Source organism: Scatophagus argus, chromosome 17, assembly GCF_020382885.2.
Source record: "Scatophagus argus isolate fScaArg1 chromosome 17, fScaArg1.pri, whole genome shotgun sequence".
Taxonomy (NCBI): Eukaryota; Metazoa; Chordata; class Actinopteri; family Scatophagidae; genus Scatophagus; species Scatophagus argus.
The window spans coordinates 5,074,984-5,100,007 of NC_058509.1; the positions used below are offsets into that span (position 1 = coordinate 5,074,984).

Below are 25,024 nucleotides of genomic sequence, written 5' to 3' on the forward strand. Positions count from 1 at the left end.
GTTAAATTTATTTTTGCCACAAGCTGTCAAAGTCAACGTTTTTACTCAGAACCTGAAACAAGAAACAAGCACACATCTCTCAGGAAAAAAAAAAAAAAATCAAGAAGAAACTGAAATATTTTATTTTAATTTACAGATTATCCAGTCGCGTCAGGTCTGGTCACACGGAAACAACAAACACCCTTCATTTAACGGTTGCTCCCCGTTTTGTCGGTTCGCCTTCACAGTGGACTCCATCAGAGTCAAGGTCAATTCACTTCGACTAATCCCAGAAGTGACTGGTCAATGTCACTCACGTAACAAAAGAAAAGCAAACTTTTGTATCGTCAAATTGGTAAACAATTATCCTTGAAAGAGTCCGAAACTGTAATTTTTCTGGGTCTCAACATCAATTCTTGGAAATTACTCCGAAAGCTGATGTGCAAAACAAGAAAACAAACAAACAACAAAAAAAAAACCACGGGAAGAATATGAAAAGTGTAAAATGGCATTTTTACAGAGTTGGCACTTGGGTGCACTTGGTTTTAATTTGCTTCACACTAAGCAAAAGACAGCCAGATAAATTCAGCAAGTCCAAATGAAATATTTAAAAACAAAACACCCCCACCGTGACCTGATGTGCACTGGGTGCCTGAGAACAAACTAGTGCAGCATGAGATGACTTAACAGTGACAAATACACTTAAAAAAAAAAAAAAAGTTAAATTCTTTTTAATGATGGCTGATTTCACACAAGCTGAAACTGTCTCAGTGGTGTATCCTATAAACATTCAGCAATAAAAGAAAAAGTGGCCACTTTCAGAGACAAAGCAATCACACAGTGCGAGGCTGCGGGCGAAGAGTCGCTTGGTAAAAGTCCTACATCGGTGCAAACCCGATCAGAAAACACCCATCGCCAACAGATGAAGCTTCTCTTGTTTTTGTCTCTCTCTTCTGACGGCCTTCCTTCTTCCTGCTGTGTTTACGCCCATCGTCCCTCAGATTAAACAAATCATTTCTTCCTACAAACAAGACAGGAGCAGACTGTGGGAGGAAATAAATTCATTCTCACAATTAAACACAGCTTCAGGTTACTCTTGTCAGACAACTTTCGTCCCTAATGGAAGTTTAGCAATGCCTGTTTTAAGGTCTAATTTTTAGATTTCCCTCCGTTTTGTTTTTGTTGTTGAAGTTGCAGTTACTTCACAAGATTAAAACATTACATTACGCTTCCGCCATCTTTTTTCATTCAAAAAATAGAGTCGGGCAAAAATTACTGAGATGATTCTGCACTTGCGTTCACATTTGCTAAAGTATATCCTTTGATCTTTAAAGCCAAGGAAATCAAGTATTCATTGTGAATGCAGTAAAGTCCTGTGTTTATGGCTGAACCTTCCAACTACGACCATCACAGATCTTCCTTTTCAACCACCAGGGGACAAAATGAGATTGAAGACGGACGACAGACATGAAATCAAAGTGCATCGACATCTAATCACAGCCTACAGCTTGTCTGTACTCCTCATTACCGTCTCCATGGAGACCAGACTCATTAACATAGTGTGTTCCAGTGTGTGTTCCAGCGACTTAATCCAGGGAGAAGCCTTCAGATTTAAAGCAAGGTGTTTTGTTTAAAAGATCCTCTGCCTCCGACGGCAGCAACAGACAACATCGTGACTCTTCTGTGGGTTAATAACAGACGTAAAAACATACAAACTGCTCAGGAGAACAACCCACACATACACCCAACATACAAACATGCAGGCAATCATTCCAGTGTCAAACTGTGCCAGAACTACAATCTGTCACTCTTCATGCACATTTTTTTGTTTGTTTGTTTGTTTTTGGAAGAAGAGGGTCCTTTGCTAATGGTAGCTTTGTTTTGGTTATGGTTTTTCCTTTCTACCGAGTCACCATGTTGGCAACTTAAAGAGCAGAGTTTGACTTTTGAGATGGCAGTGTTTGGTAGCATCAGGCTGACCCGGGACAGTGTGAATACGACGTCTTTGCGTGCGCAGGTGCGTGTCTACAAGAGGCAAGGTGTGAGCGTGTCCAGTGGCTGGTTTTTCGTGTCATTCAAGGTAAAGTCGTGTGTCACTCAGTCTACTTCCCCTCTCACAGTCTCTAACCAACATGTGTCTTCAGTAAGAGGGGTAACAGTACATTCTTCATGTCTCTGTGTTAAATAATTATTATTTTTATATCATTCAAAACAGTGCTCACCCCCTAGTTCTCCTCCATGTTGGCTCAGCATGAGGGCAGGGAAATTTCAGTACTTTTTTATTTTTTTTCCAACAGCATGTTTCTCCCCTCTTTCTCTTCATAAATTCAGCTATCACACAGTCTGTCTTCGTGGATGAGAGGCGTGAGGTTTTTGTGTTGAAAGAACAACAAAAGAGAAACAGGAAGAGTGAGGAAAAGAGGGGTGTGACAGCCGGAGGAGGTGTGTGTGTGAGGGCAGCGCCGAGCTCTCCACCCCTCCTCCTCCTCCTCCCTTGCTATAGCAGCTCCTCTCTCTGCTTTTTGCCCCTTGCTGGCCCCTGGCCGTTCCTCAGGGAGCCGTTCTGGGGCCGCAGTAGATGCCCGCGCTCCTGTTCCGTCCACGGGACCCCGCCCTGCCCGTCATCGCTGTCCAGGTCAGAGTCCGAGTGCATGAGGGCGGAGGAGGTGGGAGCAGGGACGGGCTTCAGACGGACTGGTGGGCCGGTGGCGAAGAGAAAGAAACGGTATGATGTCAAAACGATGCTGTGGACTAAACACAATATTTTCTGTTTTCTATTTTCTATTATCTATTTCTATTCTCCACAGTGATTTGTAGCTGCTGATGTGCAACAGTGCCTTGTACATTAATAAAAGAGTGAACTACAGTGTGTGTGTGTGTGTGCTGTACCAGCTCTTGGTGGCTGTAGCTCCAGACTGTCTTGCTCATCAGCTTCAAGTATTTTATATCTGCTTTTGCTTCTGCGCACTTTGTTCTTACGCCTTTCAGGAATTAAAAATGACAAAAAAACAAAAAAACACACCAGACATAATCAGTTTGTGAAGAGCAAGTTAAAGAAGGAAATCATGAATCCCAAGAGTTTAACAGAAGTTATAGACAGTTTAAAGTTACAGTTCCTCACCTGTTGCAGCAACACACCAAACCCCAGACAACTGTTGCTATAGCAACCACAATCATGAAGGATGCTATGGTCACATAAAGTACGCTCCACTCTGAAAATAAAACATTCATTAGACACAAAAGCAAAGTATGTCATTAATTTGTAACGCAGTGACCAACTAAAACATTTCTTTACGAGTCGTCTCAGCTCACCACAGTTGCTCTCGGCATCTCCAAGCTGAGCTCTGATGAAGTTCTCCATCCAGAAAGGGTGGCAGACGCAGCGCCGCGTGAACGCATCACACTCGCCGTGACTCGAGCAGTTTAACTGGCAGACTGAGGAGGGAGAGGAGGCAGAGAGAGAGAGCAACAGATGAAGGGACACTGAGAGAATTAAGAAGCAACATGTACCATACCAATACAGCACAATCCATCCATGCATGTAAACTAAAGTACCACTTAATTTCTCCTCCTCCTTTGTTCTGTGTGTCTCTTACAAACTGTATTTATCTGCTACTCACTGACTGTATCCACCCGTCGCGCCTTGTAGATGAGAAAGTCGTTCTTCTGTTTGCGCAGTTTGTTGCGGAGGCCAAGTGCAACGCTGCGGCCAGACAGAGGGGGGCGCCCTGGGCCACCTGACACCAGGAAGACCAGACGAGTACTGAGGAGATAGGAAGAAAGGAAAAATTCTCACTTCAACAGTAATGTCCATCCATCAAAGCAAATCAAAAATCTCACTTTCAGCCTTGTGGGGAAAAATATAAGAGAACACCCAGAACAGATCTTTGTTTACATTTAAGGCCAGCAGAGTGACTCACCTGTGCTCATTAAACGCACTGATCTCTCGCACAATGATGTCGCTGTCGAGCACGCCCAGTAAAACCCCGACCTGACGCAGCAGCATGTCCCGCTGACGGTGGGAGACCTGCGATATGGAGACTTCCAACACCAACTCCACCAGGTCACGCTCCCATATGTCTGATAATGAGAGAGAGAAATGAGAAAGTAGAGTATGAGAAGAGGAGTGTAGTGGGAAAGAGAAAGTAATAAAGAGAGGGAAACACTGACATGAGAAAAACAGGCTGACTGCAGGCGGGATCCATGTGACACTCTGAAATCTGGGAAAGAGGCCAAAGCGCCAAGCGATGGATTAGGTTCTGGCTGCGTTTGTGTCTGTTCACCGTATGCTGCACACTGACCCACTCAACCTTCTGCTGTTGGTTGTCTGAGTCTCTTGCAGTGTGGAAGCCATTTGTATGCATGGACTTGTTTGAAGGCAAAAATAAACTAAAATAAAATAAACTTCCAGCACTAGATGCATTATGTTATAAAATGCTCTAATTTCACTGAAAACGGCCTTCACAAAACAAGAAAGAGACTGAAAAAACAGTTTTATATCACCGTGGAAGTCTGTCTCTTAGTGTGTGTGTGTGTTTTGTAGGTTTGTGTCTGTTGACTTTACCTGGTTTGACCTCCACTGTGCCCCTGTCAGAGCTGGTCTGTCCCTTACTGTCAGTTACAGTCAGGGTGAAGCTGTACTTTCCTTCCACCAGGTTTCCCAGAAACAGCACTGCCTGGTGGTCAGAGTTGTTCAGGACATCCTATTGAGAGAAAAAAATAAAGCGTTAAAATGTTTGTAATGTGTGCTCGCGGTCTAATTCTGCGGATGCCTCATGTTTCCCTTTCGTTTTAGATTTTGTTCACAGGTCAGTCTCACCCCAGCAGCAGGGCTGCTGTCATCTCTGCTCCACAGGTAGCTGACTCCACCCTTGTCATCAGTAGAGCGAGATCCATCTAGCGTGGCGGTCCTGACAGGCAGAGTGATGGGTGGACTCGACACAACGTGGGCCACTGGGGACTGATCCACCTCTGGTTGAAAAACATTACAAACAACACTCTTAAATACTGCGTGTTCACTGGGGTGTATTGTATTGCATGTGTGTATTAAGCCTGTATGTGCACAGCCTGTGTGTGTAACTGTATGATTATATATCTTTGTGTATGTGTGAGCAGATATAAAAAAAAAATCATGAATATGTATATATGTATGTGTGCTGTGCAGTATGTCTGAAAATGTTTTACTGTGTTTTGATGGCCAAACAAATAAACACGTCCACCGTGTATTAAACAAAGATGACCTACGCATGTAAAATCGCTGTCGTCTTATCTTGAACAAGAAATACTGAGAAACAAGAGCGACTTCTGCTTTAAACGCACACACACACAGAAAAGTAAAAAGTGAAAAGACATCCTTGATTACAAATTCATATTTGACAACCATAATTCTCTTCCTGTCTGACTCCCTTGCCAGCTGAGACAGACAGATTGGTCCACACACACACACACACACACACACACACACTCACTGTCCTAACCTTCTCTGACGATGACCGTGACCGTGTCGCTACTCTGCAGCTTCCTCTCATCAGTTACCGTCAGGGTGAACTCGTACGTGCCGACCTCGAGACCTGTCACCGTGGCAACAGCACCGTCTGCGTTCTCAATCTTCACACCGTCAGGACCCCTGGCGAGGGAAAAGATGGACAGAAACACAGAAAGAGACGGTGAAAGACAATTCAGCTGTGTAAGCTTTGAGGACGCTGAACAATAAGGCGTAACAGATGTTTCTGTACATTTGATAACTGCATTATGTTGAATTTGCAATGAAACTTTTAAGTGACTGCATTTCAGTGTCTGCAGCAAACGCAAATAGCTTGACGCAGACGTGAGTATTAGTCTGTGTGTGACTGACTTGGTTTGTTTCCAGTGGTAGGTGGCAATCTTCTGGTCGTCTCTGCTCTTACTGCCATCCAGTGTGGTGTGATCGACCGGCAACGTTAGCTCTTTCTCCGGTCCTGCATCCGCTACTGGTGGCTTATTGTTTTCTGGAGGAAGGAGAGTGAGAGGGACATCAGGGTGAGGAACCTAAAAACACAGTACTGAGTGGGCTAATGGCTGCCAAAAGCTGCAGTTTGAGCTCAAAGCTTAAATGAAAACCACATTGAGCCTTTCATCCAAAAACTGCCGCAAGCTAACAAAGCACAACATCCCTCAGCCGTCATCAAAATGGAATCAATGGTGCACCATTGAAAAGCCTTTCAAACCAGAGGTCGACAGTTGTTGGATTTTCAGTGCACTTAAATGTTTGGTGAGCTTGGTTATTACGCATAACTGACAAATCAATGGTTTGCCAGATGGACCAATTTTTCAGTCAGAGGTGAAAGAGAAAGTGAAAGAAACAACAATCTTTTTAATAAATGGTACAAACATGGAGTAAAGTAGTAAGAAATAACATCCCACAAATAAACTACTATGACATAAAAGCACTCCAACTGCATTCAGATCACCTGATCAAATCACCTAACAACTGAAATGGTTGAGAGAGTTTGACCTTGCTGAGGGATGAAGGAAGTTCACATTACAGGTCCTGTGTGTTTGCAGTCTACACTGTGTGCCTATCAGACCGAGTGTGTACGTGTTCACTGAGACAAAACGCCAAACCAAACCAACCACGACAACAGAATGACTCAAATCAGCTTCACACTTAATAGGGGCCATGTTTACATACGTATGTACTGTTCCCATTTCATGCGTTGATGAAGTGATCAACACGTTTACACAGCTGAATAAGCAGATTTAAAACACACGAGTCAGTGACCATCAATAAAAGTACGAGTGACAGTCGTAAAGAAGCGAGGAGCACAAACTGCCCTTCGGCGACTGATTGACCAAATATTCCTCTCAAGCCTTCACTGACTGTAAAGTTCACAGGTGGCCTTAAACAGGAGCTCTGCTCACCTGGCTGCACAATGACGGTGACCTGGGCGGTGTCCTGCTGTCCAGCCGAGTCCGTCACGGTCAGCTGGAAGGTGTAGTCTCCTTCCTGCATAGCCGACAGCTGCAAGGTCGGCGTCCGTACGCCCTGAAAAGCACAGAAAGTGGCAACTGTTAGCCACAAGCCTCTTATCTAGGGGAACATAAACTGAAAAATGAGCATTAACTGATGAATTAATTATATGCATCGTCCTCAGGTGTCTCACCTGCATCTCCACCACCTTGTCTTTGCTCTCAGGGCTGAGGGACCACTCATAGGACAGGGAATCATGGTCGTCAGTGCTTTGGTTCCCGTACAGAGTTATGGAGTTGCGTGGCAACTGGATGACCTAAATGATTAAAAAAAAATAAATAAATAAATAAAACAAAACAAAAACAACATTTTCTTCTTCATATTCCTACAATAAGAACAGAGCCTCAACAATAGAAGACATTTCAGACCTGGTTCGGGCCAGCATTGGCCACAGGCCGGTAGTCCTTGGCTTTGTTGACTGAGAGGGTGGCCTGTGTCGAGTTTGTGGCTCCATCTGAGTCCGTCACTGTCAAGCTGAGAAAGGACATTAATTAGGTTAAACACACAAACTGAAGAGCTATAATATTTATTGCCAGTTTAACTTGTCCACCTTAACACGAATCTGCGACTTTGGGTCCTCTTAAAGCTAAAACAATGCTGTCAAAGTTCCACCTGTACCTGAATGTGTAGTTTCCAGGCACCAGGCTGGTGAGGGTGAGGACGGGGGTGTCAGCAGAAACCTTCTCCTCCCTCAGGGGACCTTTAACCTCCTCCCAGTGCCACACCACCACCTTATCATCATCAGTGCTCTCTGTAAGCAGGAAGAAGGACATAAGAGGAGGTGGAGGGGCAGAGGGGAAATACATTTAAGAGCACAAGAGGGGGAAAAATAATGTACAAAGTTGCTCCCTTTAGCTGGTGTCAAATATGTTTGGCATGCGAGACACTCACGGCTGCCGTCTATGACCGTAGAGCTGGTTGGCAAGGAGATCTCCTGGAACTTTGGGGAAACTACGGCAACTGGAGGCTTGTTTACCCGCGGCTCTGTCAGGTGGAAAACAAGAAATTACCTCGCTTACTGAGCTGTTCATCAGCTGTGACTGAGGCAGTATGAGAAGTCGTGGCAAGAGTCACAAATAAAACTGTGTGTGGGAGGAAAGCAGCCTCCTCTTCCAGCGATAAGATCTGAGTTTACTCAGCCAACAAGAAGCAAAGCTGTGGACGGATATGATTATTTTTATAGCAGTTAAAATCAACAATACCTTTTCCTTTTTTAAAAAAGAAAAAAAACAACAACAGTCACTTGTGATAGCTCCCATTTGCATAAGTTTTCCCATGTTGGCCATATGTCACTGTGATTCCCCCCCAACAGGTTTTTGCCACATCATCACACACACATCATGTTAGTCAAGTCAATCAAGTCAGTTTTCTTTACACAGCCTGATATCACAAATTTGCCTCAAGGGGCTTCCACTCTGTATACGAGTGCCAAGCATACGACAGCCAACATAATTAGTTAGATTTTAGATCAGATTATTTTTTTTCCTGTATTTACAGTCACTGGAAATTTTTAAAAATTATATCATGTGGAAAGAGGAAATGTTTCAAACACAGGAAAACTGAACAAGAAGAGATAACAGAAGATTTCCCTCAAGAACATGGACTGGAGGACATTTGACAGGATATTTTCTTAACACGAAAAAAATACAGCCTCAAAGATATCTATTGAGTTGAACAAAGAGCTTGGAAATCAAGAACAAGAACACTGTGTGCTTAATCAAACTGATATTCACTTCAAGGCCGGTGCATTGCATTGGATTTCAGTTGTTTTGCTTTGTTCGCACGGGGCTGAATGTCAGCCCTCACCTGGTTTGACTGTGACGTTGACGTAACCTTCACCGTGGGCTCCTTCCCCGTCCACTGTCACCTCAAACTCATACAAACCCACAGTCAGCTGAGAGAGAAAAGAGAGAGCAAGCAAATGAGGGCAAGCAGAAACAGGAAGCGATCTATTTAAGATGGCATCTGTCTCGTACACAAAACTGAAACTTTTTCTTTTATACTCCACCTGCGTGTTTCATCTTTAACAGAACGCGAAAATGAACGCTCTCATCCGTACCTTGCTGAGTTTAAGTGTCGTGCTGTGCTTCCCTTCCATCTCCCCGCTGTAATCTTTGGGATGAGTTATCAGACGCCAGTCAAACGCGTAGTTTGTCCCTGTGAAAAGGCAGCAACATTAAATAAATAAGCACATTGAACAAAACTGCTCATGCAGTTAATTAAAATCTATCAGATAAGGATCATTTCCAGATGAGAGATTTCAGTGTCAGCATGTCGAAGAGGGATCATGGGATTAACCAAATCATGACGCGCGTTCCTCTACGTAAGCATTCAGTCTTTTTCCAGGCTGGATTTGAAATTCTCTGGCAAGCGTTCGGCGTGACGTACAGGACGCAGATGGCGACTCAGAAATACAACTGTCAGTCAGGTTGTACCTCCATCACTTTATAACCGACTTAAAAAAACAAACAAAAAAAAAACCAAAAAAAAAAACCAAACCTCCACCCGCAATAAAATGCTGATACATATTACTGCACATGTCAGAACAGCTGAAAAGACATGACTTTGTCCACAGTTTTACCTTCAGGGGGTGTTGGAACCACAAAGGCGTTGAGTTCGACCTCGTTTGCGGGCAGAGTGACCTCCACACTCTCTCCTGCTGACACCACCAGCTCCCTCACTGCCGTGGAAAATAAGAAGGGGTCAGAGATAAGGTCAGAAGTAAAGCATGACAAACAAAACACAGGAAGTCATCACTGAGTGAGGTATTCATTAGCACCAATGAATAACACAGGCAAGAATCAATTTAAACACAGAGTAATTTCAAAGCACCAAAGAAAATGATTTGAATTTATCCGGAAATATCTTGAATTTTAGTCCTGAGTATGGATCAAGCTCCAAAAAAAGAAAATCTTTCCATTAGAAAATCTTTCTTCTTCAAGCCCAAACTGAGATTCAATTTAAAAAAATAAATAAATAACTGACAACAGTGACAGCATTATTTAGTCACCTGAAAAAACTCATGACATATTATGCACCCGTTCTGACAGGCTGTGCATTACCACACATGACCAGTAAACCTCATTGTTCATGCAAGTCCAAGCTCCTCATAAATTGCAGTCGACCTTTGCACAACTTCTATGTTTACAGTTGCTAAGTTTGTTATTGGTTACTCTACTACGTCTGTTGTTAGTGAAAAGAGGTGCAAAGATTTGATATGTACTGACATACTAATTTGTGTGTGCATTGTTGACAATGCAAAAGAGATGTTGTCCTTCAGGGACGAGAAACTTCTCAGACAAGTTATTCCTGTTTGTAGAAGCCCAGAATGTCTCAGCACATTCCTAGTGCTTACAATCATTTGGGCTCACACCCAAAGCGCATGTTGCTTCCATCTGGACATAACATCTGAGCAGTCTGCCATAAAATATGTGAGTAAAGTACGTCCTCATTTTCATTCGGGAGCAGTAACTGTTATTTTTGAGTGCGCGTGACAGCAAAATGCAAGCTCAAATAACAAAGATGCACAGTGTTTAAGCCACGTTTGTAAAGAAAGGCCTTGAGATTCATGTGAACGTCACACGGTGCTGCTACATTATACATTAGCTCATAATTAATAAATGAAGACGAGATGGATCACCAAACGAGCTGGAAATAGGCGATGGCTGTGCGGGCATGTGACACCAACTGCTGCAGAAAAAGGCTTCCTTACCAGCCGGAGTTGGAGTTGCGATGATAGCGGTCGCCATGGGTGTGCTGATGTCACTGCTGTTGGAAGACGCAGAAGCATCCACGGTGGTGTCTGCCGTGGAGTTCTGCTGTGATGGCGCAGGAGCAGCTTCTGTGCTCCCATTGGTTAACAGGCTAAGGTTCTTCTGGGCAGTTTGAAGAAATGCAATGGTGTTGGGTACAGTTGAAGTTGGGTGAGCTGTGTCCAGGATGGGAATTTCCTGTTAAAAAAAAAAAAAAAACGGTTTAAAACTGTAGGTTTGAAAGATGTGACAAACTTGTATACTCCACAGGAAGAATTTACACAAGGGAGGAAGAATGGCTAACTTATTTTAGCACTGGTAGAAAAAGGCTAAATAATTAAAAGTATCCCCTACAAGCAAACAAAGCAAGAATCAAAGGAAATATTATTGTGTGAAGTTACCGTGCTGGCAAGTCCTGCGTCTTTTGTCTTCTTTCCTGCAAGCTTTGAGTGAGAAGCTCTTCTACGTCTTGAGAAGACCGGACCCTTCAAGTTACAGCGAAAAAAGAATTGTAGAAAAATATTATGTCAACTACAATATAAACATTGTCTTTACAATGTAAAGAATTTGGTCATTAAATGAACCTAAATGTTGCTTCTCTGTACCCTTGAGAGCAGCTGAAGGAGGCCGAGGGACTCCTGGTGGGGCTGGGGCAGGGAGGTGATGGGGCAACCCCTGACCCGCGTGCAGCTGAGAAGCACACATCGCCCGCCGAGGCTCCACACGGCGTTGCAGCTCGGCTTCAAGCAGCAGGACTCCCAACACGTCGCCCCGCCTCTCCCGTCCGCCAGAGGGTGCCAGCCCAGGGCGATGGTGCTGCTCCAGTGGATCCCCAGCACCCCACCGGTCACCCGGCAGAGGTTTGCTGACACACCTGGACAGCAACAGAACAAAGAGGAAAACAATGATGTACTGTCGTGCCTTGCCAAAATTGTTTGACAAATCACTGTGAGAGCTCAATCCCTTTACAATGCGGTCATAGTTTATAGAAAAGGATGGACGTTGGTCATGAAATGGGGTGAAAAGGAGGATGAGAGTTGAAGGTTATGAGCCAATTTGCATGCAGAGAAATTCTAGAAGTGGAGCGTGTAGTCTGATCAAAAGAATCTGCCAAAGACAACATCATGGACCCGCCAGCGGGCTGTGATTCCCAGGCTTTCCGAGATTTTACTTGTTTATATAAGTCAGGTCATTGACGGGTACTGCTGGTATGTTCAAATTCAAAGGGATAAAGAAAAAACTGACAGCAAATTCCAATGCCGACCAGTGAGACTTTTCACAGATTATGCTCTGACTGAACTTTTCTGAGAAAAGCCGACATGCAGCCGCAGTTTGAGCAGTCAGCCAAGTCAGCAGCAGAGAGAGGAAGTGAGGCTTTTCCCTGACAAAACAAGACACTGATTAAAACCCAAAGCACAGTACGCACGAAACTCCATCCTCTGAGCCACACCATATCAGGCTCATATCAGCAGTGCAGCGAAGCTGGTACAGTTATCAAGGCCATTAACGCTGGCTGGTGAAACTGTTCCTATTCAAGCCTTTGCAGTATCAAGTGAGCTCAGATCAATCCATTCATTGTCCCACATGAGAAATTCATTGTGAGTGCAGGAACAATAAAACAACACAGACTATGAAATACCACAGACGAGGAGAAATGGAAGCTTGTATTTCACCACTGCTTAAATCGACATCCACACAAAGCAAATCTATCTCTCAGTCTTGGCTGATTTGGTGGTAACAGTAGTTCCAGATCTCTGGCAACAGTAAGCACCGCTTGAGTAGCTCTTTGTCGAAACTACAACTGAGGACAAACCGGTACATCTGTTTACAGTGGAGCCAAACAAAATTTGTGTGCTTTGAATAAAAAAAGTTAGGCTATATTTGGTCTTTTGCATCATTCCACGGGCAACTGGAACCTTACTCTGTCCTGCACTCGACTCACAACAGGAAAAAACACTAGAAATAGTTGGTTGCTGAACTGTGGCGGCAGTAACTAAAACTGACCTGTCAAAAAACTGCCTTCAGCGATAACCTCAACGATAAATGCATTGCATTTTCCTTTCCATCCTGTGTTTTGCCACGTATACCCTCTTCATGTGAACTAGCAACAGAAGGAAGTTGCATCTGGAATTACTTTTAAAGAGTCTGGAACAGGAATGCGATTACAGTCACACTGTATTGATATGCTGCACAGTCTCAAAACTCAGCAATTTTAATATTTTACTTTCTATCCTGTGCTTTGTCAACACGAGTTGCAACAATATTTCTAGATATTTAAAAAAAAAACAAACAAACAAACAAAAAAAACCCGATTCAGCTGAGTGCAAGATTAGTCAGCTGAGAGCTTCTCCTGCTCATGGCAAGGCCATCATCAGTTCTGGTAGTTTTAAAAGAAAAACGAAGAAACAAACAAAACGGTTCATCCGACCGTCTCAGCAGGTGCTATAACTGTTGCTACCATGGCAACGCAAGCGCTAAGGTTGACTTTATCAGTCGGTGTAATTCAGGCCTGGAAAAACACTGGGTCTAGCCACCTACAAAAACACACAGAGAGGTACTGTAGTCTGTTTGAGAAAGGACCACTTTGCCTCAGTGTAGTCGTCCCACCCCTTGTCCACTCTGACCCCCACTTCTCAACACACACACACACACACACACACACAATGTCTACTCACAGAGCCTCTATTGTCCTGTTTCACACTGTAACCCACTGAGCAGAGTGGCATCAGACAGTGCGTACGCACACACACACAAACACACAGTAGGAGTGTAAACAGTCTTCCATCTGTCTGCATCAGATGAGTGGGACTGTAAACACCGACTAAAACCATCCAACTGTCACAATAAGAATCTAAGAAGGATGAAGACCCCACCTTGAGTAATCAAAGGCGTGTAAACCTGCGGTGCCGTCAGTTTGGCAGGCACGGATGCAAACTGCCTTATCGGTTCTCAGTCATCAAACGTAGTTTTGCCAGTTGAGTAAAGGGTAAAGATTGGCCTATTTTACCTGTGGGAAGGGTCAACAGCCAGAGGTAGGTCAGTGGAAGGAGGAGGAGCTGAGGTAAGCTCCAGGTAAGCAGCTTGTGGCCTGCATAGGACATTTTCCACAAGGATCTAGAAGAAGAAAAAAGAAATAGTTGGACATTTTGCTAGCAGCCAGTGTGCTTAGCATCACACAGAAGGTGGAAGAGAGACTAAACAGCAAGCCTGTGTCTCTGTTCAAAGATGAAACAGCCAATTGATTGTCAGTCATGTAACCCCACGTAAAACCACAAGGTCTTGTTTTTACGCTTCACAATAAAGCAAACAAGTATTTTTTTCAAATACTCAAATACCTGCTCGAAAGTACACGAGCACACCTTCTAAACAAAAACAACAACCTGTGAAACACGTCACATTTACCTTCCTCCCTTTCGGCAGAAAGAGATGTGGGTAAAGAGAGGGAGCGGGGAGTTAAGTCGGCAGCAGGGTGCTGTGAGATGACAGGTGAAGACGGGTCAACACCAGCGCTCCCAGAAAGAGATCCAACATGGCCGCCTCCGGGGCCTGTACAGGCTCAGCAGCTCAAACAGAACACTGGAAAAAGAGAAAAAGATTTAACACACAGCTCATTTGTTATCATTCACATCAGAACAAAAGTGAGCAATAATTCAATATTACCATGTGCTGACTTTCAGTGGAAACATGACATTACATTATGGATTTACAAAATTTTACTGTCCAAATTAATGATTCCACAGAAAATGTGACTAAAAACGAACAAAATTAGTTACTAGCATCTTTGTTTTACACAGGAAGAATTTAACTGATGTAATTCATGACAGTGGGACAAAAATACTCTCATTAATATTTTCACAGTGACAGCCAAATCGACCGCCTGATATGAATTATTCAGGTTTTTCCTCCTTCTCTACCTGAATACTGACAGATAACCCATGGGATCTGAATTAAAAGTCAACTGGACACACTACAGTATGTAGACAGAGCAAAGAACAGGGATGTGTTACATTAATTTCCTTTCAAAATAATATGTATTATTTGATCTTGAGATTCATTTTAATGAAAGTGATATGGTCAAAGGAAGAAGGAAATTTTGTTCAAAGTTCTATAGGAAGCAAACATTCCTCATCTTCCCACGTCATAATAATTCTGGCTTCTGCCTCCTGCTGTAATTATGACACAGAAAGAAATATCTCATTTGAGCACAGCTGAACAAATACATCAAGTCTGTTTCACTATGCAACAGGCCTGTTGATATCCTGTTTACCGAAACATGACTCAGAATCCTGTGAGCTCCCTCCTGTTAACTCGTGGTTGAAGCGACACAAAAGTGAGAAAAGGAAAAGGGAAACCACAAGTTAATTTACGTATTACTACAAGTCCCTTTGTCTTAGCCAAAGGCACAGCTCAACTCACTGTGCAACAAGAACAATCTCAACTAGTCGATCTTTAGGTATTAGCGTCTCGTTTGGTAACACTGCAACCTACAACCCCGATTCCAAAAAAAAGTAAAACTTAAATAAAAGAAAATGTGATAATTTGCACCTCCTTTTTAACATAAACCCAACTGAAAACACTACAAAGACAACATTTTTATTGTTCTACCACGTCATTGTCACTGATTTTTGTAAATCTACATTTATTCCAGCAACAACTTTCAAACAATCAGAGACGGGTGCAACAGCACGCTGGATGATTCATGGAATATTAATAAAAAACAAAATAAACAAAACATCTGTTTGGCTCATGGTAACAGCTGACAGTGTCACGACTGGTTATGAAAGGAGCATCCTCCACAGGACTGGGGCGAGGTTCACCACCCAGTCAAACACATGTTTGTATAAAGGATACTGCTACACGGGCTCGGGAACAGTTTGTAGAAACAGGTGTCTGTAAATACAGTTTGTTTGCAAATGACTGCATTCTGTTCTTATTTACATTTCACCCGTATGCTTGTAACGGACGTCAGAGTGAGTAGAGGTACCTTAGGTACTACCTTAGATTACCACACTTTGGAGGGTTGCCATATCTGCAAAAAATAAATATTTCCACCTCTCTGCTGAGCTCTTATCTCTCTCAGCAGTTTTATCAAACAACTGCATCTCCCACCGGGCCTCCACACTGCTGCCTGTGATCCTTATGACACTTCATGCAAGTCAGTCCATGTAAAAGAAAAACCAGACTTGGGTCAACCACACAAACAATACACAAAGTTACTTTATCTTTAAGTTATGCTTGAGACTCAGTCACAGGCCAGTTAACCTCCTACTGTCCTTTCCTCCAGGAAGCGTCACAGGGGAAGTTTCTCATTTCGAAGCCATTAGCTATGATTACAGAATCATCAGTCAGATCAATGAGTCACAAAAGTGAAGCAAGATGACAATTGTTGTACTGCAACACTTAACATTATGTTCTTGCACTTGTGTGAATCTGATATCTTGAGGTAAATAAACATAGATAAAATTCTGTTCTTTCAAGTAAACTAACGCTTCAGCAAAGCTTATTTATAATTCAATGAGAAAAGCATGGAGTTTGTCTTAGCAAATGAGCCGTGATGCAGTTTTTCCCTCTTTCCAATCTCATGCAGCAAAAGGGAGTTTAAGAAAAGGGGGAGGCATGAACAGTAAAGGTCCTGGGACACTTTGTGCAAGACATCAGCAGACCTCTTCTCTACATCGTCTCACCATGAGACCACTAGACACTAAATATGCATATGGCTGGAAATAATCAGACTCTTATCTTCAGTGTGCAGTATTTAAGACACACAGATAGTGGTTATCCGTGCAGAGTAACTACTTTGCAGTAAAAAGATCAAGATAGCAGCTGACTTCAGTAACAATTAAGATTGTAATGTCACGACAGCAAATCAGTTGGTCTAAGCTGAAAACACATACATGAACCACAACTAAATTATACCTGATAAAACCATAACGTTGCAATAATATAACTCAAAAAAGATGCTGTTAAAACAAAAACAAACAAACAAAAAAAAAAAACACACAGCAAAGTTGTGATCATCAGGTGCAGATCAGAAACTGCTGACACAAACCTGTATGGTCTGCCTCCACATGGGAAACTGGATTCCTGCATACAGATGCTTGAGCCTCTGTAGTCTCTTTCTGTGCTATAATCAACAGCTCAAACAAATTCACAAACAGTCATTTGTCCTCCTGCTTTTTTTCTCTCCCAGGTGAGCCAACAAAGTGGTGAAAAAAAAACTCCCAGGAAAAATAATCCAGAGAAAAGATTTGAGGGATTCGGTCACGTTTCTGTCCTCCTTGCTTCAGTCACAGCACGGCAGATTTTTACTGCACAGGGTAAAAACTGCTCCAGGCGGATGGTGACTTTGAGTGTGTGCGGCACGAGTGATGCTCAGGTGCACTTGGTCACCTGGGCTGATGACAGCTCAGCCATTAGAGACATTTCAATGGCTGCTTCCCCCTGAGGAACTTGCACAATGATCTCTGTGACCAAAGCCCGACACCCCCTTATATCCGGAAAGGACAAGTTCTCCCTCCCTCTCTCCCTCCCTCCCCCCCTCCCTGTCTCTGTCTCCCTTTGGTTATTTCTTCGTCCTCTTCCTCTCTCCCAGTTTCAGCAGTCAGTAGCACAATTGTCAGTACTGGCTTCTGGGCAGACAGGTTGGTGGAGCTTTCTCTGCAATGACACCCAGTCCCACGCACAGCTTCCTCTGGCTGCTACATGCAACATGCAAGAAAAACTGGGCTGTTTTTATTTATGTCTCAGGCAGAGTGTCTGAAAAAACATAAAATAAAATTTTAAAAAGTAAACAAAATAATACTCCCATTTTTCTGTGACAACCACAAAACTGACCTTACAACAACTAATCTAATCCTAGAATACTTTTTAATTGGATGTAGTACAAGTATCACAGCAATACCACAAACCTCTGTGTAAATACACCATGAGGCCACTGCAAATTTGCCTAACAGCTGAGTTAAACCTCTGAGTGGATATAAAGATACTCTACTACGTCTCCATCTTCTTATGGATTTTTCACCTGAAGACTCATATCAGCTTAACTTGTACTTGGGCTGCTTTCACTTAACCAGCTTTTTCATTTTAGTCACTATTCTCCAATTCATTGTATTTATTTTGTCTGGCAGGAACAGCAGACAGTAGGCATATTAACATGTTCATACCTCTAACTAACTTAGCTGAATCATTGCTCTCATACACTGTTTTCAGTGATATTGGATGCCACTCCTTGTAAGTAATGACTTTAATTGTATTAAAGTCTTTGTTTTTCTTATGCTTCAAGACAAAGTTCCTATGGGGGACTATAAACACTGAGCTGAAATTTATTAGGAGCCCAATATATAATATAAAAGCAATTCATTAATGCCAAACAACTGCTGGTAAAGTCTAAAAAGACAAAGAGTTGAATGTCTACCATTTTCATATTAAAATAATCAAATCCTAAAGGTTTTTAAGCTCTTCATTTGACTAAATAAGGAACATCGCTTCAGGCTCCGGTGGCTGAGATTTGAACAAACTAATCGTTAAAATAAGTGGCAGTCAAGCTCTACTCTATGAGAATGGCTGATTCTTACAGAGTATGGATTAACTGACCGATTAAAGTGCAAATAAGTGCATCAGTGACTGCATGAACGAGCGTCTGACAAGCAGATGAAACGCATGAGTAAAAGCCACTGGGATAATATCTCTGAGACATTTCATCCAAAATGGTGGGCTTGTGCATTATGTATCTTACCAGCCTGACAATAACAGAGAGGGTTTATTCAAGACACAAGGGTTTTCGCTGTAAAAAATAACAATAAAAATAATAATAATGTTTAAAATAGGCCGATAGATACAACCTGCGTTGTCCACTGCACTATCGCAAACGGGAACAATTTGAATCAATAATAATGACACTTCGTACCTAACGTTAGACAGTTCTTGGTTTTGTTTTTAGCAGGTTTACCGAAGTCCCAGTGCTGAAACAAGAGGGCTGAGGCTGAACACCATAAGGTACTGCACCTGCATAATCCGGGATCACCTCGGTTTAAAGCACCTTGAGGCTAACAGCTGCTGCCACTCGCTTTCACTACACACCGTGCGAGCACACGGATTCATCCCGTGCGTTTCGGTAAAGGTAATTGTGACGACACCATTAAAGACAGGAAAGTGTACAAGGACTTACATTTACAGCAAATGGCACAGTCTTTCACTTCCGTCGGTCTGCTGTGTTGTGTCGTCGCTGTTGTTGCCTCCAGTACAGTCAATTAGGTCACTATTTCTCTCTTATACACTTGATGTGCCTGTGTGACCAGTGTCAAGCCAGTCTGGGTGATAAATAATGCTTCCGGTGGCCGCTGTTTCAGAATAAGGCACGAGTGACATAACTGTTGAAGGTTGATATGGGCAAATAGTTCAAATTAACGATACTTCTGAGAAGGAATATGCTGTAAATCAAATTTGCATACAAGTTACCTTGCACAGACATCTACTCTAATTCTAGTGTTGTCTGCGCTGTCTCTAAAATTGTCTCGCTGTCTCTCTGAAAACGGTCAAAATTAATCCTGCCACTTCCGCCCTGCGCCACCTGTCGACCAGCTGCCAATGGCGAACGGATTCAGCTACGCAAAAACAGTTAACCTGTCGAACGCTAGTCGTTCATGAGATATGAATAACACTAGAAACGAAAGGGGAGTAAAACTGTATTCCATGACCTCAAAAATAATGCCGCTTCGCCTTTCCTACGCTACAATACGGACCAAAATGGCGTCTCCGCCTTCCAAGTATCCCTCTTGTGATTGGTTGTCTGCCGTAGTTGGACCGTTTTCATTGGTTTCTTGTAACGTTGTGTTGACAATTCATTTCCGGGAAGTGCTCATGAGCAGTTCCAGCGCGTGGGTAAACAACAAAAGTAAGTCGTTTTACGAACGTTTATAAATTGATTTTTTTTAAATCGGATTGTTGGCAGCCATTACCTAGAATGACTCAGCAAACCAACTGAAAATCATTTAATTAGGCTTCTCTCGTTGTATCCCCAACTGCGTGGAGCTAATGGTGTGATTGTCAGTTTGATTTCAAGCTCCATTTTTTAAGTGTATACGCTTTATTCCTCTTTCAGAAGCCGCCAGTTACCAAGGGTTATAATGACTGACATTACCGACGTTACACCTGTTGTGAACGGCCAGCCTCATGGAAAAGACCAGCAGGGAGGAGGAGGAGAAGGTCGTGGAGGTTCAGAGGGGGATACAGGAGGTGGTTTGACTGATGCCCAGAGAGAGTTGTTGGAGAGATGTCTTCATTCACTCAGACATGCTAAAAATGACAGTCACACATTGGCTGCTCTTCTGCTGGTAAGTGTCTACACAGGATTAATATTATTAGTAGGGCACAGTTTGCATGTCAAATTAATGTAGAGAGATGTAGCCTGTTAATGACTAACATCTAGGAAAATCATTGTAGTAATGTTCAAATTAGGAAAAAACGAAGGGGAGGACGGGTTAAAAGCAAATAAAATGGGAAATTTAATTTGCTCCATATTTGCACACATGCAGGTGCTTAAGCTAAGGGCACTGAGGACAGAAATATGATCCTCTTTTTTCCTTTTAGTTGAGTTTTAAGTAGTTAGCCACAAGTAGTGCGAGAACGATTAACTAATCGATTAGTTGGTTGAAGAAAATTAATTTTAAGCAATTTTTATTGATATTGAAAGGACATTTATATGCGTTTACATGTACAGAGACAACGTCTTGAAGGGTTGCTGTTTTAGTCCTCAGTTTTGACAGATGGCTGTAGTTTTGTTTTTTTCCTTCTTCCTCTTGCTGTCTTCAGATAACTCGCTTGTGTCCAGCAAACCAGCTAGACAAACCCACCTTAAGACGCATCTTCGAGGCCGTGGGCCTGAACCTTCCGGCTCGACTTTTGGTGACTGCAGTCAGAGGGAAGGACGACTCCAGCTTACCCCCACACGAACTCCTTTCACTTGGCACGGCTCTGTTGGCTGCCTTGAGCACAGACCCTGACATGGCTTCCCATCCCCAGCTCCTCACCACCATCCCGCTCCTACTTGGCATTTTAGCAAATGGTCCTGTGAGCCAGCAGAAACAGGCAACCCAGGAGCAGGACCAAGTTGGAAGAATTAGGCAGAATCCAGATTGTAAGGTCCAATCAGCAGAGAGTTTAAACCCAGAAAGCGATTCGGCCAGTGTGGTAAAATCAGCAGGAGAGGGCAACACCAGCAAGCAAAGGGGTGATGATGGAAGTGAAGCAAACAAAGAGTCAACATCTCAAGAAAGCCTCCCCTCCTCCAAGCTCGACAAGGCCATGGCTGCTGACTGCTACCAGGTTCTCACAGCTGTGTGTGCCTTACCCAGAGGTCCTGACCAGCTGCTGAGCAGGGGTGCCATACCTGCTCTGTGCCAGGCATTGGAACAAAGCCAGACTTTGAGCCATGAGAAGGGGCTTGCCTTGCTTGGTTGCCTCCTCTCAGGTAAAACCAAGAACAAAGCGTGGAGTAAACACCCTGCAGAGCTCCTCAATCTGCTGGTCAGGCTCTCCAAAGACTTCTGCCAAGCCAGAGACCAGACCAGGCTGGACATGTGTGCCCAGTTGGTGCAGTTTCTTCCCCCAGTGGGAGTGTCAGTAGAGAATGAGGAGCTGAAGGGAGTTGTGGCCCGAGTATGGGGTGCACTTAGACCAATGCTGCAAGCCAAGGTGACTCCAAGGCAAATTGGGTCGATCCTGGTGCTCAGTGCTTGTCTGCTCGATTTGTATGGATGGGAGCTGGTGGGACCGCCAAAGTTCTGCTGCTTACTGGTGAACCGGGCCTGTGTGGAGGTCAGGATGGGTTTGGAGGAACCGCCTGGTAACGAACTGAGTCCAGAGCTGCAGCACACTGTCACAGGTAGCGTTCTTATTTAAAATAGTATATTGATTGTAATTATGTATTATCTGCCCATTCTGAACAATTAGCAACTGACTTTGAGTTTCTGGGTGTTGATTTTCTATAAGCACATGGACACAGCATAACCTGTCTACAGGCAGCTATCTGCAGTACATCTGCACATCTTTGGAGTGAAACTGCCAAACGGTGACAGATAAAATGTCTGCCCCACACAGTTTCCTTAGCTGTTTGCCTTATTTAAATGTGTATGCTTGTGTCTGTTAATCTGTCATGCTAAGCTGAAAGCTGCATCCAAGGTTTTAGAAATACTGATAAGTCCCCTGGAGATTTTTTCAAGCCACCAAAAAAAATGTTCCCACACAAGAATTATTAAACATGTTTAACACCTCCTCTGTTACTTAAGCTCAGTCTTTTCATTTCCAGGCTGCTACCGAATCATGGAGGCTGCCATAGAGCAGGCCTGCTGTTCGGGAGAGTCCCCGGCCACTGCACCTCCTCGGAGCTCCATCTCTTCACTCAGTCTGCAGCAGAGCAGGCAGGTCCTCGGGGTGCTGGAGGAGGCCTTCTCAGCTTTAATGTACCACCTGCAGCAGGTGAGAGGAAGACATTCAAGCTTCTGCTCTTACCCAACAAGCTCTTTGTGGCTGCTTCTGGACATTTAGTCACCAGTTGTGCCAAAAATGTACATTCCTAAGAAATTATGAGTATACAATAAAATTCTTAGTAAACAATAATCATTGTTTACTTCATGAACTAGCTAGCTGAATATGATAATAAGCTCACTGCCAGGGGAAAAGTGTAAAAATGAAATATTTTGATAGACAAGGGAGGTTTTGAGAGAATAGCATGTGTAGAACATTTCATGAAACAGCCAAGGAGAGAATGTAAATATTTATTTCTAAAATAAATCGTGCAAATGATTTCCTTCAGTATGTTGAGGTTTGTAATTGTTCTTGCAGAACGTTAACTCTCCTCAGATTTAGTCTGCGATGCACTTTTCTACAACTCTCTTCCTGTTGTCGTAGGTGGATCCAAGTCGATATGGCGACCCTTTTATCTTCGCCACATTCCGCTCTCTGTGCTCATGGCTGGCCGAGGAGACTTCTTGTCTGAAGGAGGAAGTGACTGGGCTCTTGCCGTTCCTGATCGGATACTCCCGGTGCCACTTGCAGGGTGAGAGTCCAGAGCAGGGCCTCTCTGATTGGATGGCTCAGATGTCCGTCACAGAAGAGAGAGGGACGTGGACGGGCAAAGAGGCTCTGAGGTACAAAGTTTGCATATCAGAAAGAATTGGTCATAAAGGTAAAATAAAATTCCGACAATCATGCTGGTCATCTGACAGTCTGTCTCTCCTTCCCTTGCGTCCTCCTCCCTCTCTTCAGATATCTCCTCCCGGCTCTGTGCCACCTGTCAGCAGAGGAAGGTCCCAGGAAGGTGCTGCTGACCCTTGACACCCCGGCCCTGCTGGTGGACTTTCTGTCAAAGTGCTGGACTTCCCTCAAGGGGAAAAGTGTAGTGATGTCGACCAGGGATCCCAGCATGGAGACAGCCTGCTCGGCCCTCCTTAACTTCGCCGTCACAGAGCCAGAGAGAGTCAGGTAGCCGGTTTACAAACCTGCCCGTTGTTTTTAGGTCAGATGTGTTTCATTAATAACAATTAATAAGGTAAAAGCTTACGATGGTGTGAAATATTCCTGTTTTGTTTTCCAGGAAGGACTCGTGTTTTCGAACGCTGGAGGCCCTTCTGAGTGAAGCGCTTCCTGTTTTGGTGCATAAACCCCATCTGCAGGTCCTGGCAGCAAATTACTGCACGCTGGGTCTCATGATTGGCAGACTCAAATCAGCGCCTTCAGGTGAAAACGAGTTCTGTTGTTTTGGTTAATCACACACTTTGTGTGTTGTGAATTTCATTTAAATTCTTCACTAATTGTGCAGTGCAATACAGCAAACCTAAATTTGTTCTATTGCTTGTTTTTGTATTTTTATTCAAATGTTGTTGATGCAAGTTCCAGTTATTGACAGCAAGACATTTTGACACGTCATTGATGGAAAAATCACTGATGTTGCCGGTCACGTTAACGGTGGCTCTGTTCTGTTCTGTGAGCTTAACATTCACAATACCACAACCCTGAAAAGGCAGCTAAATGGAATGCAACCGATAATAATGTTTTTAGTCACCCCTGTGCGTTTCCTTCCTTTGCTTTGAAAAAAGCCTGTGGGAATGCAGATTGTGTAGGCTTGGCGTTGGCTGGAAATGCTGCTGTGCACAAGATGGAGACTGGGGGCTGTAAACATTACTGTGACCCTCAAAACCCCACAGAATGTTGGCTGCATGTCTTATGACTAATTGTTTTTATATCTACTTATGTGTTTGTTTTTTTGTCGCATTTAAATGTAAGTATAGGCACAAAATGTCTGTTACCGGTAGCTTTGGTTCTAAAATATGAGACTCTACAACAATGCATACTTTTTTTTCCCCCCAAGGCTCAGTTGAAGCCAGCCAGAGGAGGTTTTTCTCAGCAGCTCTCCGGTTCCTCCGCGGCGCCCTGGACTCTGGCTGTAGCCCCGGTCCGGTTAAGGTGAGCCTCAGCTGGGAGGAGAGTTGGGATGAGGCTGCAGAGCTCTGGAGGCTGGGTCTGCAGGCTTTGGGAGGCTGCGTTCGTGCTCAGCCCTGGATCGCCACCCTGATCAGAGAGGAAGGTTGGCTCAAACACACACTCACCATGCTGTCGCAGTGCAGCGCACTACCTGACCAGGAGACACAGGGGGCGCTAGAGGAAGCTCTGTGTGCCATGGCAGACCAATGCCCAGTCTGCAAACTGGAGATTGGAGACGTGATGAGAAACGATAAAGGAGCTTTGAGCTGTATGAGGAACCTGAAGAAATCAGTGGGAGCCAAGTGAAGCCAAACAGCAGCCAACAGACCATGTGCTCTCTAATGGAGGATTTCTGACTTTCAGAGTTGAAAACAGCAATAAAGGAGGGCTGGCTGCTGCAGGCAAACTTGTGTGTTTATTGCGTGTAACCGTCTGACATGCATGATGTGTCACCCGTTGACCGGGACTTTCTTGCAAAGAAAGAATGAAAAGCCTCAGATCCTGCTGGTCTTCTCGAATGAGCTTGCATTGAAAAGAGAACTGAAAATCACGATATGAACACTTTTTTCAGTAGAATACGAGTGTTTAGACAGCCGTGCTATGAAGACACACACTGTTGGTTACATGTCAGTTATGTAAGGTTAATGCCGTTAAAAAACAATTAAAAAAAATAAAGACCTATTTTGTTAGAAAACCAACCAGAACCTCTTTCTGCCTTTATTACTTATTTTTTCTCATGGCTTTGATTAACATTTTTCCCACAAACTGTTTAAAGGCTGGGACCTTGTCTTCTGAGAGCCACAGA

General features: G+C 43.6%; 2 protein-coding genes across 7 annotated transcripts; one reads left to right on the forward strand and one right to left on the reverse strand.

Moving 5' to 3' along the window:
* Positions 1-99: 99 nt before the first annotated feature.
* Positions 100-19,444, reverse strand: kiaa0319l (KIAA0319-like ortholog). 4 transcript variants are annotated; one of them, XM_046417547.1, is made up of 25 exons: positions 19,198-19,444; positions 18,908-19,079; positions 14,143-14,316; positions 13,748-13,854; positions 11,346-11,614; positions 11,142-11,225; positions 10,701-10,938; positions 9,570-9,668; positions 9,048-9,145; positions 8,795-8,882; positions 7,880-7,972; positions 7,607-7,739; positions 7,357-7,462; positions 7,122-7,244; positions 6,880-7,003; positions 5,834-5,966; positions 5,457-5,605; positions 4,799-4,950; positions 4,544-4,682; positions 3,900-4,059; positions 3,600-3,742; positions 3,292-3,414; positions 3,101-3,191; positions 2,869-2,960; positions 100-2,673 (listed from the first exon to the last, which is right to left on the reverse strand). In XM_046417547.1, the coding sequence occupies exons 4-25, from the start codon at positions 13,839-13,841 to the stop codon at positions 2,477-2,479; spliced, it is 2,928 nt and encodes a 975-aa protein (XP_046273503.1). In that variant the 5' UTR covers positions 13,842-13,854; positions 14,143-14,316; positions 18,908-19,079; positions 19,198-19,444; the 3' UTR covers positions 100-2,476. The 4 variants fall into 4 exon arrangements, with proteins under 4 accessions (XP_046273503.1, XP_046273505.1, XP_046273504.1 ...); XM_046417549.1 differs by having other exon boundaries at positions 18,908-19,109; XM_046417548.1 differs by adding an exon at positions 16,790-17,496 and having other exon boundaries at positions 18,908-19,444.
* Positions 19,445-19,493: 49 nt separating this feature from the next.
* Positions 19,494-24,917, forward strand: ncdn (neurochondrin). 3 transcript variants are annotated; one of them, XM_046417553.1, is made up of 8 exons: positions 19,494-19,633; positions 19,841-20,072; positions 20,551-21,622; positions 22,046-22,215; positions 22,648-22,886; positions 23,005-23,220; positions 23,333-23,475; positions 23,835-24,023. In XM_046417553.1, the coding sequence occupies exons 2-8, from the start codon at positions 19,866-19,868 to the stop codon at positions 23,963-23,965; spliced, it is 2,178 nt and encodes a 725-aa protein (XP_046273509.1). In that variant the 5' UTR covers positions 19,494-19,633; positions 19,841-19,865; the 3' UTR covers positions 23,966-24,023. The 3 variants fall into 3 exon arrangements, with proteins under 3 accessions (XP_046273509.1, XP_046273506.1, XP_046273507.1); XM_046417550.1 differs by lacking the exon at positions 23,835-24,023 and adding an exon at positions 24,107-24,917 and having other exon boundaries at positions 19,496-19,633; XM_046417551.1 differs by lacking the exons at positions 19,494-19,633; positions 23,835-24,023 and adding an exon at positions 24,107-24,917 and having other exon boundaries at positions 19,675-20,072.
* Positions 24,918-25,024: the final 107 nt, after the last annotated feature.

Coding starts and splice junctions, on each gene's coding strand:
- kiaa0319l (XM_046417547.1), bottom strand. CDS start 13,841: ATGTCCTATGCAGGCCACAAGCTGCTTACCTGGAGCTTACCTCAGCTC. Junction 9,669..10,700: donor CGCAACTCCAACTCCGGCTG/GTAAGGAAGCCT, acceptor TTTCCACGGCAG/TGAGGGAGCTGGTGGTGTCA. Junction 7,740..7,879: donor TACGGTCATAGACGGCAGCC/GTGAGTGTCTCG, acceptor TCCTGCTTACAG/AGAGCACTGATGATGATAAG.
- ncdn (XM_046417550.1), top strand. CDS start 19,866: ATGACTGACATTACCGACGTTACACCTGTTGTGAACGGCCAGCCTCAT. Junction 21,623..22,045: donor GCTGCAGCACACTGTCACAG/GTAGCGTTCTTA, acceptor TTTCATTTCCAG/GCTGCTACCGAATCATGGAG. Junction 22,887..23,004: donor ACGGGCAAAGAGGCTCTGAG/GTACAAAGTTTG, acceptor CCCTCTCTTCAG/ATATCTCCTCCCGGCTCTGT.